The following is an 18,882-nucleotide window of genomic DNA, read 5'->3' as shown; positions in this document are numbered from 1 at the left end:
AGAATGACTGCTGGAGCCTGGGGGGAGGGAGAAATGAGGAATTTGTCTTTAATGGGTACAGAACTGGGGAAGATGAAAAAGTTGCGGAGGTCGACAGAGGTGATGGCTGCATGGCAGTGTGAATGTACTTAATGTCACTCAACTGTATATTTAAAAATGATCAATTTTATATTATATATATTTTACAACTAAAAAAATTTTGTTAATGTTATATACCTTATGATTCCATTTATATAACCTTCATGAGATAACAGGAAAACAGAGAGAACAGATTAGTGGTTCCCATGAGTTGGGAGGGGGAAGGGGCAGATGTGGCTAAGAAAGGATAGCGCGAGGGACCCTTGCAGTGATCAAACAGTCTGTATCTTGATTGTGGTAGTGATTACACAAAGCTACACACGTAATAGAAACTGCCTAGAACCATAGAAACACACATACCAATGAGTGCATGTAAAATGGTGAAATGTGAATAAACTCTGCAGACTGTACCAATGTCAGTTCCCTGGTTCTGACATTGTTCTGTGGTACTACCACTGGAAGGAACTGGATGAAGGGTACACAAAACCTCTTGGTACATTTTTTCTACTTCTTGTGACTCTATACTATTTCAAAATAAAATATTTTTAAAAACTTAAACACATAATGTGCACATATAATAATATATTGTATATATTAGCATAATGTATATATTAGCATTCTATTATTCCACCAATATTCTGCCTAAATGCTCGAGTTTCTCAAAGAAGAAAACTAAATGTATTTATCACTTTCTTCTAAAGATCTATGTTTAAAGTAATCCTTTAATCACTCTGAAAAACCCTTATAAAAGAAATTCCTTTGTGAGTCATACATCAGACTTAGATACCTGAATTTACTACATTAAGGACTCAAAAGATTACAGAGCTTTGGACAGACATTCATGTATAACAACTACATACTAACAGAAAGTGAGGGCAAGAGAGAAGAAACATGCTATGATCAATGCTCAACTGCAGGATGAAATCAACTACCCTCTCAACGCTAAACTTTCAGGATAAATAAGAGAAGTTAAAAATAAAATAAAAACAAAAACTGTTACCAATTAGGTTTGCTGGAATCAAGAAAATTTTCAGCCTTTCTTTTGACCCTCCTAGTTTTTTGGAGATTTCCATTAAATTCATTAGAAAGAAATTCATAAACTCAGCAAAAGTTTCTCCATAATGGAAATGTGTGAGAAGCTTGCAGAGAATGTAAGTACCAACACAAGTCTCTAACTTGATGCTAAAAGTCAAGGTTTTGATATTAATTTGCATTCCCTTTTGGAGAAAACTAACTTTACACCTGATTTTAAGTGACCATTAGATATCTGGAAACTTATCAGAGGTAAAATTAGTCTGTGGACACTGCTATGAAAACTTTATTGGCCGGGCGCGGTGGCTCACGCTTGTAATCCCAGCACTTTGGGAGGCTGAGGCGGGCGGATCACGAGGTCAGGAGATCGAGACCACGGTGAAACCCCATCTCTACTAAAAATACAAAAAAATTAGCCGGGCGTGGTGGCGGGCGCCTGTAGTCCCAGCTACTCGGAGAGGCTGAGGCAGGAGAATGGCGTGAACCCGAGAGGCGGAGCTTGCAGTGAGCCGAGATTGCGCCACTGCACTCCAGCCTGGGCGACAGAGCAAGACTCCGTCTCAAAAAAAAAGAGAAAACTTTATTGTCACAGAAATGCAGAACACAGCAAACTGTGTAACAGAGACTATGCATTGTAATGGGCTCGCTCTCTAACAAAAACCAAAAGAACAAAAAAACTAAGCCTAAAAACACAGACCCACGCTAAGTCAGTCACTCAGAGAGGAGAGTTACTAATCCGACTTCCGTTTTTTTGGCCCTTGCTTATGCGGTCTTGCAGACTCAGTGGCTGAGAGCAATACCTACTTCCGTTTCATGCGGGCTGTTTTTCTTCATACACAAAACCACTGGTCAGCCTGATGAATAGTTCTCATTCTTTTTGGAAAAGAACACTCCAGGGAAATCTAAACAGCTGAGACTGACAGCCCCAAGTGAGGCATGATCACTGCCTGACAGCACTGCCCAAAGGAAAGTTATCCCAAAACACCTGAAGGGCCCCTCTTGCTTCTTAGTGGTACTAGAGATGCTCCCTGGCCCGGAGCTCTGAACTGTCTTGCAAGACAATACCTAATCCAAAGTTTTCATGGTGCAAATGAATAAACAAAGAAAGGTTACACCTGTGAGAAGAGGCTCACTGAGCCTAGGCAAGGAGCCAGTCTCCTGAGTCCTTGTCCATCACTCTTTCCCTATAGAACTTTCCACAAAATCGTCTGCCTGGCAGATCTCTCTCTATGCTGGAACTGCCTTTCAGGGAGTGAAGCAGTTCCTGAATGTCTAAGAGTTGTTCTGTCCAATACGTCACCATTAATATGTGGCTATCAAGCACTTGAAAAGTAGCTAGTCTGGGCTGGGTGCGGTGGCTCACATCGGAAATCCCAGTACTTTGGGAGGCAGAGGTGGGTGGATTACTTGAGGTTAGGGGTTCGAGACCAGCCTGGACCAACACAGTGAAACCCTGTCTCTACTAAAAATATAAAATTAGGTGGGCGTGGTGGTGCATACCTGTAATCCCAGCTACTTGGGAGGCTGAGGCACAAGAATCCCTTGAACCCGGGAGGCGGAGGTTGCAGTGTGCCAAGATCGAGCCACTACACTCCAGCCTGGGCGACAGACCAAGACGCTGTCTCAAAAAAAAAAAAAAAAAAAGTAGCTAGACTGAACTGAGATTTGCTAAAAGTGTAAACTACACACCAGATTTCAAAGAGTACTAAAAAAAGAATGCAAAATACCTAGTTAATAATTTTTTTTCTTTTTAAAGCATGCAATTGGCATCTGAATCTCTGGTTAATAATTTTAAAGTATTGATTACATACTGAAATGTTTTGATATACTAGGTTAAGTAAAATACACTATCAAAATTAACATCATCTGTTCCTTTTTACTTTTTTAATGTGGCCACTAGAAAACTTGAACTTATACAAGAGGCTCACATTATATTTCTACTGGGCAGCTCTGTGTTAGAGTATAAATCTGGAAAGTATTTGGGGGTCATTTAGAGTGACAGTTATGTAAATGCTAGGTAATAATTACTTTATAATAGTCCTAAAAAGGTATTTTTCAAAGTATCTGTTGGTCTGTACATTGACAGGATAACAAAGACTGTCTGAAATACACACTAAAAAAGAATGGGGTCAGGCGTGGTGGTGGCTCACACCTATAATCCCAGCGCTTGGGAGGCCGAGGCAGGCAGATCACTGGAGGTCAGGTGTTTGAGACCAGAGAGACCAGCCTGGCCAACATGGCGACTCTATCTCTACCAAAAATACAAAAATTAGCTGGGCATCGTGGCAGAAGCCTGTAATCCCAGCTACTCAGGAGTCTGATGCATGAGAATTGCTTGAACCCAGGAAGCAGAGGTTGCAGTGAGCTGAGATCATGCCACTGTACTCCAACCTGGGTGACAGAGCAAGATTCTGTCTCAAAAAAAAAAAGAACGGGGATTGGGGCAGTTATTAACAAGATTCCTTCTTCAGTTGCAACCTATAAAAGGAAAAAGGGAAATTACAGAAACTTTCAAATCCTCAAAGCATTATGTACTGAAGGAATAAGTCGACTGCTTTAAAACTTCTAAGGGGAACCCATGACATCTACTTAACATTTTTGACATTTTGATGTTTGTGCAATATTCTGAAGCTACTGATAAATAGCTTATGCATATAAACAAATAATCATGAGGATGTAAAAACAAATTCCAGAAGAAACAGATGTACACGTCTTCACTGAGAGGTGACTTACCTGGGTTGATGACCACCCAGCCACCTCGTTCCTGCTGGTGCATCCACGCCTTCCAGCCTCGGGCTCCCTTCTCCCCAGCCCGGGGCTCTCCACTGTCCCAAAAGGGCTCAAAGAATTCCACCTGTTCAGATTTTAGAATGGACGTTAGACCTCACTTGTACAAAACTGCTGAGTCAGTGGGCAAAATCCGTGCTGGTGGATATAAGAGAAGCTTATGATCCTTGAAATCATGTTTGCCATCAGTCTTTGAAGTAGATATATGCTACACACCCCAAGATAGAAAAAAGAACTATCTAGCGTGGCAGGCAGTTTCCAAGATAGCCCCCATGACCCTACCCCTGCCTCGTGGTTTTCACACTCGCATGTGGGCTGGACCTAGTGATTCTAACACAAAAAATATGGCAAAAGTGATGGGAGGTCACTCCCGAGATTAGGTTACAAAAAGACCAGCTGAGGTTCAGCAAGAAGGGTCTCCAGATGGGTAGGAAAGGAGTAGTTTCCTAGTTCTCATCCTGCCAGGCCATTCTAACCAGGGACAGTGGCACTGCCAGTTCACCTAGTGTCACTGGACTCCCGAGCTAATTCCTAAAGTCATGCTGCTTGTAAGATATTTTGAGAGGAAGTTTCCAACAAGACAGACCATGAGCTACATGAGATGTGGTTGAGCACAACCATATCTTAAGTAACTATATATTCCTAACACCTAGCACAATACTCACTGCCTAGCAGGGACTCAATAAACGCTTGTTGGCACAGATCTGAACAAGGTAGGCAACCAGGGAGTAAAAAGGTCTGCATTTTTTATTTTTATTTTTTGAGATGGAGTTTCGCTCTTGTTGCCCAGGCTGGAGTGCAGTGGTGTGATCTTGGCTCACTGCAACCTCCGCCTCCCGGGCTCAAGCAATTCTCCTACCTCAGCCTCCCAAGTAGCTGGGATTACAAGTATGAGCCACCACGCCCAGCTAATTCTGTATTTTTTTAGTAGAGACGGGGTTTTTCCATGTTGGTCAGGCTGGTCTCCAACTCCCGACCTCAGGTGCTCTGCCCACCTCAGCCTCCCAAAGTGCTAGGATTACAAGCATAAGCCACCGCGCCCAGCCTAAAGGTCTGCATTTTAAAGCCTGGCCCCATTAGTGCTTCCCTCATTCATTCCGGCATTAGGTCTGCAGTGTGTGGTAAGCAGCTCACTGGCAATAAATCTTTCCCTATGGAACAGAATGTGAACACAGCAATGAACAGAAACGTGATCATGTTATCAACTGGAAATAGGACTGTGAAAGTGAGCCAATAACCTACTCAATGAAAGCTTTTATAAGAAACCTTTTGAAGAGGACAAGCAGGCTTCCAGTGGGCACCACATGGGCCAGGAGCCACAGGATTCTCCAGCCTGAGCCCTAGGCAGTGCCACACACGCCTGGAAGAGTATTGCCTCCAGGAGAGTCACGTCAGGGCAGGGCAAACGTCCTGACACATCAGTCATCCTCAGAAAGGGGAACCAGGAAGACTACGCTCCCCCTTTAGAGGTCTGGCTCTTGTTAAGAGTGAAGAAAGTTTACTTAAGAAAAAATTTTTTTTAAAAACAGTGTGATAAATGAGTATAATCGATTTGTTTATTCCACAGAAACACAGACCAGTAATATCAGACCTGCCCGTGTTAAATCACGCTACTGTGTTTACGGTAACATCTCTCAGTTCTAAAAGCAATATGGAATATTATCAAATAAGAAACTTTATTCCAACGTTGTCACGTAAATGCTCTGGAATTACATGTGCTGTTCGTGTTTAAAACCTCAAGCACGTGGATCAGGGTCTCCCAACACTTTAGAGCAGTGGTCTTTGATGGGTCACATTTGTAGGCAGAACCCTCCACCCATTACTCTGTTCTTATCACGTGGGTCTTAGGAAAGGGGCCGGGGGAGGGGGTGAGAGAAATTCTGATCCTGACCCACAAGGCTCCTTAGAGTCAGCTGAGAATCACTTTTGTATTACAGCCTATTCTTAAAATCTCACAGCATGTCTTAAAATTACTCTGTTATATGGCTTATTAATGATTGATTATAGCAATTTAACTGGTATAATTCTTTAATCCAATTTTTTCTAGAGGTGGCATCATGATAAAAACGGTCTTTACTGGCAATTCATGAAACTCCCACATGACGGAGGCCTTGGCCTCTGAAGAAACACTTTTGAATGTTCACCATAAACTCATATATTCTATTTATCTTCCACTAGACATCTTTACAGAGTAGAAAACTGAGTTTTATTTAGTGGAAAAAGGGAAAAGATACATTTTCTTATATGCACAGCTCTATAAAAATTCTTTATTTCTTCACTTAGCTTCATTTATCTCAAACATTGGCAATGCTCGCTTGTCATCTAAAGGATTAACCCTTCCCCAATAAGGATCACTGTTGACAAGGTGCCTCTGTGTAATTTCATTTGCAACTCTAGCGAAGATTGTGGGTACTTAGAAGGTTAACTGGGGAAGTGATGCAAGACCCAAACTAGAATGTGTAAGGGTGGAAGAGAGTAATACAAGGTTTAAAATGGCATGACAACTGTTTCCCTGACTGGGGGAGCTAACCAGCATTTAAACAAAGGCAGAAAAGGGATGGGGGGGAGGGGAGGGGAGGAGGAGGGGAGGGGAGGAGGAGGGGAGGGGAGGAGGAGGGGAGGGGAGGAGGAGGGGAGGGGAGGGGAGGAGGAGGGGAGGGGAGGGGAGGAGGGGGAGAGGGGAGGGGAGGAGGAGGGAGGGGAAGAGGAGGGGAGGGAGGAGGGAGGGAGGAGGGGAGGGAGAGGGGAGGAGGAAGGGGAGGGGAAGGGGAGGGAGGAGGGGAGGGGAGGGGGGAGGGAGAAGGGGAGGGGAGGGGGAAGGGAGAGGGGAAAGGGAGGGGGAGGGGAAGGGGGGAGGGAGAAGGGAGGGGAAGGGGGAGGGGGAAGGAGAGGGGAAAGGGAGGGGGAGGGGAAGGGGAGGGGAAAGGGGAGGGAGAAGGGGAGGGAGGGGGGAGGGAGAAGGGGAGGGGAGGGGGAAGGGAGAGGGGAAAGGGAGGGGGAGGGGAAGGGGAAGGGGGGAGGGAGGAGGGGAAGGGGGAGGGGGAAGGAGAGGGGAAAGGGAGGGGGAGGGGAAAGGGGGGAGGGAGAAGGGAGGGGAGGAGGAAGGGGGAAGGGAGGGGAAGGGGGAGGGGAAAGGGAGGGGATGGGGAGGGGCGGGGAGGAGGAAGGGGAAGGGGGAGGGGAGGAGGAAGGGGGAAGGGAGGGGAAGCGGGAGGGGAAAGGGAGGGAAGGGGGGAGGAAGAAGGGAGGGGAGGAGGAAGGGGAAAGGGAGGGAAGGGGAGGAGGAAGGGGGAAGAAGAGGGGAGGGGAGGAGGGGGAAGGGAGGGGAGAGGGGAGGGGAGGAAGAAGGGGAAGGGGGAGGAGAGGGGAGGAAGAAGGGGAGGGGAGGGGAGGAGGAAGGAGGAGGGGAGGGGGCAGGGAAAAGGAAAGGAGGAAGGCAGGCAGGCAGGCAGGCAGGCAGGGTGGGAGGGTGGGTCCTCAGAGAGCCTTTATGTTGTGAAGGAGGGGGAAGCTTCTTTACCTATCCACATCTCACCACCTTCATTACAAAACTTTCCTCAGATCACTGGACTATTTCTGAGAAGTCCTCCTCAGCAGACTGATATAAAGGAGGATATGATATTTTAAAAACACTACCACACCACCTCTCATTATCCACACCACCTCTCATTATCCACACCTTCCCCCTCTCCCTCCAGAGGATGAGCCAGGAAGAGAGAGATGAGGCGAGCAGAGCTGGATACCTGTCCTTTGGTAGGCAGATCTTTCACGCTGTCGGGTTTGAAGAAGGTGAAGTCCACCATGGCCTGGAACAATGAGATGGCCTTCTCAGAGTGGCCGGCCTGCCGCAGAAAGTGGCACTGCTGAAGAAAGAGTGCTGCGAACAGGATGGCAAAGGGGAAGAAGCCTCGTTGATACCATTAAAGGGAAAGAACGTAACTTCTCAAAACAGGCAATTAACACACTGAGAACATCTTTCACCTGCAATCACTATTAATTTACAAAGCTGTGATACATGTCCTGATTTAAAGCGTCTCACACAGTATTATAATCTAAGTATGTTTGTTCTAATTTTTGTATGAAACCATCACAGAACACAAATATTAACAATAAAAACTATATATAGTACATAAAAATAAGTCAAGAGGTTGGTCTGAATGCCATCAAATAATCAGAGCTCCTTATTACAAGAAAAATTATAGAAAAAGGATGGCGTAGCAGATTTTTATCAGAAAGCAAAGAGCTGTATTCAATTGATCACTAGATGGCATTAGTCACCAGCAACTTTCATCCTATGTTCAGAGTCGGCTGTAAACAAATCAAGGTTCCATGTCTGAACATTCCAGTTCATCTTACTTGTGGTACAATTCCAGCTACTAAATAACACTAAGCTATTTGTGTAGATCACATACAGTAACAAATCCAAGACTCTGTGTCAGTGTGATAAATGCTTATTATTTTGAGAGCAATGTATTTCTATCTTTAGATGCCAACAGTAATTAATACTCAATAACAGGGGTTGTGATCAAATAAACGCCTGCTCTGTGCCGGACACTGAGCTAGACTCGCCATGGATTGTCTCGTTTACTGTGCACCACAGTCCTGTAAAGCAGGTTTATAGTATTGCTGCTGATGGAGAAACTGGGGCTCAAAGAGGACCTGCCCAAGGACACGCTAGAGCCAGTGAAGGGCAAACCCTTCAGGATTCAAGGTCAAAAGTGATACTCTCTGGCTCTGCATAACATGCAGCCTCCAACATCTCATTACTGTCAAAATTTATATTCCAGGTTCCTTCAGGACACACCAAAAATGTTAACAGCATAATAATACCCAAAACTTCTATTTATGCAGTGGTTCCCAGTCAGGGCATCTCACAGACATTACTGCCTGGGACCCTGTAATTGGGTGAGACAGGTACATGCATCTCAACAGATAAGGCCACCGACTGCCAAAGCAGTTAAGAGACTTGCCTAAGTTTACTTGGCTAATCAGCAGAAACTTGTCCAGTGATATCTTAACTCTACTGGCTCTATTGCCCCCACCTGCCCTGGGAGCTGGGAGCAAATTTGTTATCAAAAAGAGTCGTAATACTTTTTTAAAAAAATCAATTCTATCAAACAATTTAGACTTTTTCTTGAATAAATCAAAAATAGATCTCCATTTTCAAGTAAAGCCTAAGCAAAAGAAAGTCTAACTCCTCCCACGTAACTGGATCTGGTTATCTCCTTACCAAACATGGCCTCTTCCGTGCCAGGCAACGCAGGGTGAGATAAGATGCTGCCGTCCTTAACAGCAGACAAAGTGCTCAAGCATTTTCCATAAAGGCTGTGAATTTTTGATATCGAAAAGGTACTAAACTGGCTCTGGCAAAATAAAAGGTATTTCTGCCAAAGGGCTGTATTATTGGGATGCAAAAATATCAGTTTCTGCCACTCTTTGACCAGAGTGGAGGGCTCCCAGAACTCTGTGCAGAGCTTCAGCTTGGCCAGTTTCAGATCCACACTGCTCTGGTTGCTCTCAATGGCCCGCTCCAGAATGGCCAGCTTCTTCTCCAGAATGACCTTCAGGGACCTCTTTCGCTTTTCCTGCTCTCCTTCCTCGATGGCATACAGGCCAGGACTTTTCATGACCTCGTCCTCAACAACAAAAACACCAATTTACAAATGCAAATGGACCTGGGAGATCCTCAGAGTTTCAACAATGCTTAGTGATTTTCTTACCACCCCCTAGGGACTTTCTTAAACCACCAGTTTGCCACAATTTCTTTTAAAGAAAACCTGGATCCTAAGGTGCTTGTGTCACCTGATATGTTTGATCTTGTGTTTATCACTTAATTATCCACTCTGCCATTTTAAGTTTGGTTTCTGTATCAATGACTAGCATACAATGCCTTGAAAGTCTTTTCTGAAGAGCAGACCTTACCAATAAAAGGGCCAAATGTTGCACAAAATATAATTGTATGAGTGGTTCAAAATTAGGGACTCAGACAAACCCACAAGTTTTCGAAAGAGAATGCACAGCTCTAACTGGGTAATACACTGAGCAGCCCTCTCTCTTTCACAATTCTGTGAGCTCTGCCTGTTCTGTTTGTACTTCAGGAATGCCTCTCCCTACCTGGTGAACATCTCTTTTTTCAAGACTGTGTTGAACTTCACCTTCTCCTTCTTGGTAGCTCTTTCTCTCCCTCAACGCAAGTCATTCCCTCACTCCACTCCCAAGTTACACATTACAGCATTTACTACCCCAGGGTGCACTTATTCTTCACATGTCCATTTTCCTCATTGGACTTTGAGCGAGCTCAGGGCAAAGGCTCTATTCTAATAATCTTTGTATGCCCAGTGTCAAATTTCCTCATTAGCTCAAAAATTGCTGCAGAGTCCATCAGTTTGCCCAAAAGCAGGAATGTCCTTCTAAGGTAAGAGAATTGCGACAGCAACACATACCTGAAAAGCAACGAATGCCATCCACAGCTGCGTATCCCGAGGATTCTCCCGCACTCTCCTGTTAAACTCCTCCACCTTGGCCTTGAGAGCCGCACTCTCGCTGTCTGGCTGTGCGTCTGGCTGCTTTGATTCCTGCTCTGGAGGACCCTGTCCTTGTAGCCACTGTGTGGTTGACTGATCATAAATCCCCAGAGGATTCAACCAGGTTGTAACAGGAGCCGCATCTTCCAAGTCCTTCACTGGTATAAAGGAGACGGGCTCAGATAAGGGAGGTTCAGTTTTACTGCTAATGGCAACTCCATCAATGTTCATTAATCCCACACTCTTCTTAGTAAAATAGCGTTCAACCTGCTTGCGTGAATGCTTCTTCTCTGTGGAAGTCCCTTCCCAAGATATGCACTGCTTCTTAGGGTTAATGCCAAGGCAGGAGTCTCCTTTCCTCTTGTATCTGACATTAGAAAAAGAAAAAAAAGTTACTGAGGGAGTATGTGTACTACCTCTGAATGACTGAAGGTGCATTAGACCTAAACTCTCGTTATGCAGGTTCACTGCATATATCCAAATTCACCTCACCTTCAGATTGTTTCTATTTGGAGATACACAAGGACTAGCAATTAACTTTCTTTCTGCCTGGCTTGACTTATTCCTATAACACTTCAACTCTTCTTTAACATCTCATGAATTTAAGATCATGCCTGTCTTCTAGATCTTAGTAATTTCTATTTTCCTGGAGCCTTGTAAAGAACTGTCATACACATTTTGTCATTTGATCATCACAGCCATATGTGACAGGCAAGGCAAAAATTATCATCCCCTCTCTTAACTGTTTCTAAATAAGGACACTGAGGCCTGGGAACCTGGATCATCTGTCTCCTAGACCAGTCCTGTTTTCTCAATATTTTCCTCTGTCCCTACTTAAAAAGATAACATATAGGTCTAAGATTCTTTTTTTAATCCTGAAACAAGGTATGTCAAATGAAATTACATTTGGTTATTTTCTACTCTAGAGGAAAAGAGGTTGGGTTCTAAAACGCTTTTATGGAACATGTAGGCGTCCCCAGAGTTAACAAACACATGACTACTGAATATTTGCACAGGCAAAAGCTAAGGAAAATTGTACATTTTTCTGTATGTATGTTAGCAAACAATTCAATTTTAAAAACGGGCAAAAGATCTGAACTGAAATTCCACAAAAGAAGACATGAATAGCCAATAAGCACATAAAAAAAAAAAAACAACTCAACATCATTAGTCAACAAGGACATGCAAATTAAAACCACAATGAGGTACCCCACACACCAACTAGAACAGTGTTAATATTTAAAAGGCTGACAACACCAAATGTTGGTGAGTAACCTGCGGAGTAACCAGGACTCTCATCCGCTGTCAGCGGGAATCTAAACTGGTATAATCACTTTGGGAAAAGATCTGGCTGTTTCTTAAAAAACTCAACACAGACATAACCTATGACCCAGCAATTCTATTCCTACATATTTACCCAAGAAAAAGGAAAGCACATGTCTACACAAAGACATGAGCACAAATGTTCTCGGCAGCTTTATTCCTAACAAGCCAAATGCTGAAAGAGTCCACCTGTCCATCAATAGAAGATGGATAAGTAAACAGAGGTACAGCCATACAATGGAATACTACCAGCAGTAAAAAGGAGCTACTGGTAAGTGCCTTATGGATGGATGATCTCAAAAACATTACGCTGAGTGAAAGAGGCCAGATACAAAAGAGTGCACACTGTATAATTCCACTTACATGCATTTTAGAACAAGCAAAAACGAATTGATGGTGGAAACAAATAAGAACGGTGATTGCCGCTGGGAAAATGGGGTACAGACTGACCAGAAAAGAGCACGAGGAAACTTTTGGTGGTCAGAGTAATATTTCACATTTTAACAGAGGTTCAGGTTATACAGGCGTGTATACATTTCCCAAAACTCAAGAGAATGAAGCTTTGTGCATTACATTGCATGTAAATTTTCAATTAAAGGAATGAAACTAAATAAGTATTGACCTCTAGTTAATAATACACATGCTGAAGTATTTAGGGGGTTGTTCACTGATCTGCAGTTTACTTTGAAATGCATCAAAAAAATAGGATGGGCTGATGGATGGACACATATGACAAAGCAAGTACAGTACAATACAAACTTAATGGATACAAAGTTAATGGTAGACGTAGGGGGCAGTTATATGAGCATTCACTGTAAAAATCTTTCAACTTTTGCTGTATATTAAATTTTTTCCTAATAAAATTGGAAATGCTGTGGGGAGAAAAAGGCAGTGGAGAACTGCCTTCATCTTCTGTCAGCTCCCAGGAAGCTCCGCTCCACTTCACCTTGGTTCAGGGCCGGGCTCTCTCCCTCACCTCTGTGGCTTCTCTGCGGTCAACAAGTCCCCTCTCTAAGTGCCTCTGCCCTCCTCACTGACCAAACACAGCAAATTCCACTGTAGGGGACTATTTTCTCAAACAGACATAAACTTTCTCTCTCAAACCTTTTATCTAGCCTCCCTCCCAATTCTTTCTAGACTATCTCATGACAGTCTCTTGCCATTCCATTTATGAGTCAAAAACAACCTTAACAAAGGTGTGATGAGATAAAATAGCACTAATGTAGGCCGAGTGTGGTGGCTCACGCCTGTAATCCCAGCACTTTGGGAGGCTAAGGCAGGTGGATCACCAGAGGTCGGGAGTTTGCGATCAGTCTGGCTAACATGGTGAAACCCCGTCTCTACTAAATATACAAAATTAGCTGGGCATGGTGGCACACAGGACCTAGGCTGTAATTTAACACAATGTTTCCCTAAATGAAGGCACTTTTGCTATAAAATCCTTATCAAATAATCAACTAACGGCCAGGTGTGGTGGCTCACACCTGTAATCCCAGCACTTTGGGAGGCCGAGGTGGGTGGATCAATTAAGGCCAGGAATTTGAGACCAGCCTGGCCAACATGGTGAAACCCCATCTCTACTAAAAATACAAAATTTAGCCAAGCTGCTCTTGAACTCCTGACCTCAAGCGATCCACCCGCCTCAGCACTTTGGGAGGCCGAGGTGAGCAGATCACAAGGTCAGGAGATTGAGACCATCCTGGCTAACACGGTGAAACCCCATCTCTACTAAAAATACAGGGATTACAGGTGGGAGCCACTGCACCCATCTACAGAAAAATTTGTAGGGTTTCCCTCTGTTACCCAGGCTGCAGTGATGCAATATAGCTCACTGCAGCCTCAAACACCTTCAGCAGTCCTCCCACTTCAGCCTCCTGAATAGCTGGGACTACAGGCACATGCCACCACACTCAGCTAATTTTTTTTAATTTTTTGTAGAGATGCAGTCTCACTATGTTGCTCAGCCTTGTCTTGAACCCCTGGCCTGAAGCGATCCTCCTGTCTTGACCTCCCAAAGTGCTGGGACTACCGGTGTGGGTCACTGCACTTGGCTAAAAATGTTTATATATGTGAAGTCCTTAGAAGAATGTCTGCCACGTAGTAAGGGTTAGATAAATTTAAGTTATTATTTTATCAAAGTTGGCTCCTAAACATAAGCCAACTATTTTATCTGGTGTATAGCCAAAGAAATAACAATCTATTCCAAAAATGGAGAAAAAACTGACTGAGCTGAACTTCACTATCAGACAGTATATTAGTCTTAAGGAATTTTCCAAATATAGTTTGACTCTAATTTTCAAGTTATACACTAACTTTAGAACCTAACCCCTGCTTACCACAATACTCCCATACACAGTGTCACTGCGGGATGCTCATGGGAGTAGAGGATGTGCTACTCTATACTGAACCAAATCTGACTTCCCGGAACTTCCACTCATTAGTACTGGTTCTAACTTCACAAGTCACACAAAACATTGTCAATCCAGCCTCCAAAGGACAGTCCAACCAAGCTTAAAAGACAATGATTGGGGATGGGAGGGGGGAAAGAAAGAAAAAAAGACAATGATCATATCCCTGCCTAGGCCAAATGCCCATCTAGTCCTCACATGACAGTGCTGGTCAAATCCTAACCATTCACCTTCATTTCAGTGCTCTCGGTGTGTCGGTGTTCCTCCTGAAGTGTGAAAATTCAGTACCTGACACAAAATTGTTAACTGCAGAACCAGTTCAAACTACTTCAACTTTGTCAATAACAGAACAATGAGTTGTTGTTCAGCTGCAGTGGACCCATAGCTCGCAAGTCACAAGCACGCACAGGTGAATCAAATGTGCCCAACTGGTGACCCCAAAGCCAGGGAACAAAAATGTCAACCGCACAGGGAACCAAGGTACCTAAACCAAGGAGCACAGACCAAATTAAGAAGTGACGAGAGTTGCTGCAGTATGAACTTAAGAGCCAATAACCCACAGGTCGGGCGTGGTGGCTCACGCCTGTAATCCCAGCACTGTGGGAGGCCGGGTGGGCGGATCATGAGGTCAGGAGATTGAGACCATCCTGGCTAACACAGTGAAACTCCATCTCTACTAAAAATACAAAAATACAAAAAAAACTAGCCGGGCATTTACCTTCCTAGAGTCCACGCATGTGAGCTGGGTCGCATGCATTGGCCTAAGAGAAAAGAGAAAGAAAGAACAAAAGCTGGAGAGAGTGATGCGAATGGAAGATACAAAGTGGGATGGAAGAATTAAATCCAAAGCGCCAGGCAATCAAAATGAATGCAGGTAGAATAAACTTGGGCAAATTTTAGTGGCACACTGGAAAAAAAAAAAAAATTAGCCGGGCATGGTAGCACGCCCCTGTAGTCCCAGCTACTTAAAAGACTGAGGCAGGAGAATTGTTTGAACACGGCAGGCGGAGGTTGCAGTGAGTCAAGATCGCATCACTGCGCTCTAGCCTGGGTGACAGAGCGAGACTCCGTCTCAAAAAGAAAAAAAAAAAAAGAGCCAAGAACCCTACACTGCCTGTCTCCGTAACCCAGTCAAATCATGCCTCGATGCACTTTCCTATCTCCCTCACAGTTACTCTCTTCCTATAAAACACACAGACTCCATCTGGGGGAGACAAATTCAAGTGCTACCTCCTGTTGACCTTGCAATAAAGCTGCTGCTTCTCTCAAAAGCTGGTGCCATAGTATTGACTTCTATGCGCTTAAGGCATTAAGCTCAGTATTCCCACTGTCCTCTGACCAGCTCAGACTGCCACGGGATCAATATCTTCCCAGACCTGGACTTTAACAGTTATGTAGCTACTAATCCAGGCAAGATTTGTCTTGTGTAAACTTTACCAAATGGCTAGGAAATCACAATGCCCTAAGCCCTTTAGCAGTGGTATCCTTGCGGTTTAGATTAATAAGGCTGTTTCCAATTACTCTCTTCCTAAGTCTGTGCCATTCACTAGCAGAAGCTCAAGAGCCACTCTTTGTTGGTACAGTCCCCTCCTTTCATCTATTAATAAATACTAACCCTTTATATTTGCACACCAATTTCCAATTCCATATCAAATCTTCTGATATTTGAGCGCAAGGCATGGCAGAAGTTACAATTTCCAATTTACAAATGAAGCAACAGAGGCTCAGACAGGTCAGGTGACTTGCCTGGGACTTTATTGCTAGTAAATGGCAAAGTCAGAAAGAGAACCAGAGTCCTCTGTTTCCAAATCTAGAAAACGTCCTACCACACACCCTGTCTCATCTTTCTGCATGGGCAGTGAAAGAACATTTGAAATGTGAAGTCAGAGACACGCAGGTTCAAATCCTAACCCTGCTGCTGCCTGGCTGCATGATCTTGCACAGTTACTTAACCTCTCTGCGATTCCTTTTCCTCATCTGTAAAATGAAGAGGGTTCTCCTCCTCCTCCTCCTCACAGAGCAGCTGTGAGAATCAGACAGGCTAACTTAAGTGAAACAACGCACACAGCACCACGGCCACTACCTCATGTCCAATCTGTTTGTTGACTGCCCCCTCCCCCTTTTTTTTTTGAGACGGAGTCTTGCTCTGTTGCCCAGGCTGGAGTGCAGTGGCACAATCTCGGCTCACTGCAACCTCCATCTCCCAGGTTCAAGCTATCATCCTGCCTCACTGCCCTAGTAGCTGGGATTACAGGCATGCGACAACATGCCCAGCTAATTTTTGTATTTTTAGTAGAGATGGGGTTTCACCATGTTGGCCAGGCTGGTCTTGAACTTCTGACCTCAAGTGATCCACCCGCCTCGGCCTCCCAAAGTGCTGGGATGACAGGTGTGAGCCACTGTGCCTGGCCCAGCTGCCCATCTTTTACTGGGAATCTACCACATCTGGGGTAGTACCCTGTGGTGGCATGGAAAACCAAGTAATACCTCAAGGAGCATTAAGATAACTCAAAAATATATGAATACATTGAAAATATAATAGTCATTTATGCTCAACCATAAAGTTTCCATTGACAGTAGGTAGATTAAATATGTACTGAATAAAACAACTGTTATTAACTCATTGGGAAGGAAATTTTAGTTGGAATTGCTTATGTGGTGAGGTATAATGTCAGGAGGAGTGACAATAGGATTAAAATTTGGAGATACAGCAAAGTAATGGAAATGGAAATTTATTCCACAAAGTCATTAGTCTATGAAGAATAATAATCTTCAAGATCTCCTCTTGGCTTTATATTCTAAGATTGATGATTCTCTATCTTCAATTCTCATTATCTGTAAACTATTTGGGAACAGACTGTGTGTTATTGTTCTTTATGTTCCCCACGGTTTCTTACAAAGTACTAAATGTCTAAAGCTGGGGTATCAGATATGATTTGGCTACGTCCCCACCCAAATCTCATCTTGAATTGTAGCTCCCATAATCCCCACGTGTTGTGAGAGGGGCCTGGTGGGAGGTAATTAAATCATGGGGGCAGGTCTTTCCTGTGCCGTTCTCATGATAGTGAGTGTCACGAGATCTGATGGTTTTATAAAGGGCAGTTCCCCTGGTTTTATACAGAGCAGCCACCATGTAAGACGTGCCTTTGCTCCTTCTTCACCTTCCACCATGATTGTGAGGTCTCCTCAGCCATGTGGAACTGTGAGTCCATTACAAGTCTTTTTCTTTCTAATTTACCCAGTCTCAGGTATTTCTTCATAATAGCATGAAAATGGGCTAACACAGTATCCTTTCTTTTGGTTTCCCTGGGCCCCATTGGATGAAGAACTGTCTTGGGCCACACATAAAATACACTAATACTACTGATAGCTGATGAGTTAAAAAAAAAAAAAATCACAAAAAAAGTCATAATGTTTTAAGAAAGTTTACAAATTTGGGTTGGACAAGTTTGGTCTAAAGGGTTTAGTAAGTACTCAAATATTTTTGATTGCCAGATTAGAGGGGAAAAGTTCAAACTCATTACTAAAGCAAATATCACCTATTTTTATGATTATCTGATGGTGTATGCTAGAAACATTTTGAAAAAGTCCTTACCACTAAATGTCATTTTTTAAATGACAGATGTGGGGGGTGAATAAATGAAAGCTTTCCAACTTTAAAAAATGACATATAGGTTAGACTAAATGGTTACCAGATATTCTGTCACAATTAATTATTACAAGGTACTTTTGGATTCACTTATTCAACAAATACTTATTGAACGCCTACTGTGCCAGGCACTATGCCAAGCACCAGGGATAAATAAGATTAATCTGACTTGACTTCAGTGTTAAGCTTTCATTTTAGAATATGAGATGAGACATGTGCCTGAACAACGCAATAAATAAAACCCAACAGAATTGATGAAAGAGAGAAACAGGCAGACAGACAGTGCCAAGAGAGTTCCGAGGAGAAAAAGGTTACTTTCCTAGAGTGAAAACCGGGGGAAAACAAGGTGACTACCTTGCTATATCCCCTCGGTAGAGAGACTTGTACTCCCAGTTCGCAGGATCTGGTTTCTTATCTGTTCTGAAGGTTTCTCCCGTCACAGCCTGAATGTCCTCAAGCCAAACAAAGCGATGTCCAGTATCAGCTGCAGCATTATTTCCTTGACTGTGGGACAAAGGAAGAAGAAGGCAGAGGCACTTTAAAAAATCTTCCAGTGACACAGGTGGCATCTTCAGCAATATGAGAGTTAAACACTTCAAACTCCACATGGCATCAAACACACCTAAGCACATTAAATGTACACGTGCCATAGAGATGGAAGAGGACTCTAGCTCTGGGCAAAGAGTTTTAAAAAATAAAGCAAAACTTGTCACCATTAAATGGCACTCTACCAACAAAAGAAGTCTTCCTATCTCAAAAATTAACCTGAAGAATATACATATACAGGAGTTCTTTTAAAATATTTCATTTAGATTACTGTAACCTGAATTTGAAATATATTTGTAAACAAGGTCTTTTCCTAAAAAGTATTCCTGCTCTGAGGCACCTTAGAGGGCTAGGCAGAGGGAACTCCCACACCTCCAAAGGTGACAACACCAGCAATCAAGTGTGCTGCCCTAACTTCACCTAACTTACTTGAAAAGGTCTAGATACTTTATTCCAACTCAAAACTTCTCTAAAAAGCCATGGTTCTGAACTGCTCAGCCTCCAACATCACTTAGGCTTGGTCTCAGCCTCATTT

The 18,882-nt window shown here is 43.5% G+C and overlaps 1 protein-coding gene across 5 annotated transcripts in view; it reads right to left on the bottom strand.

Moving 5' to 3' along the window:
- Positions 1 to 18,882, bottom strand: part of NRDE2 (NRDE-2, necessary for RNA interference, domain containing) — a 56,467-nt gene that overhangs the window by 18,080 nt on the left and 19,505 nt on the right. For all 5 annotated transcript variants that reach the window (XR_004028070.1, XR_004028071.1, XM_003260874.3 and 2 more), the window contains exons 4-8: positions 18,156 to 18,305; positions 10,341 to 10,788; positions 9,128 to 9,533; positions 7,641 to 7,774; positions 3,844 to 3,964 (exon numbers count right to left, since the gene is read on the bottom strand). Coding sequence is in view for 3 of the 5 variants with exons in the window: in XM_003260874.3 (XP_003260922.2) it covers positions 3,844 to 3,964; positions 7,641 to 7,774; positions 9,128 to 9,533; positions 10,341 to 10,788; positions 18,156 to 18,305 (1,259 nt within the window). In the remaining 2 variants the exon portion in view is untranslated. The remainder of the gene's footprint in view (positions 1 to 3,843; positions 3,965 to 7,640; positions 7,775 to 9,127; positions 9,534 to 10,340; positions 10,789 to 18,155; positions 18,306 to 18,882) is intronic.

This window comes from Nomascus leucogenys, chromosome 22a, assembly GCF_006542625.1.
Source record: "Nomascus leucogenys isolate Asia chromosome 22a, Asia_NLE_v1, whole genome shotgun sequence".
Taxonomy (NCBI): Eukaryota; Metazoa; Chordata; class Mammalia; order Primates; family Hylobatidae; genus Nomascus; species Nomascus leucogenys.
The sequence above is the reverse complement of the archived record's forward strand: the minus strand, read 5'-3'. Positions and strand labels throughout refer to the sequence as shown.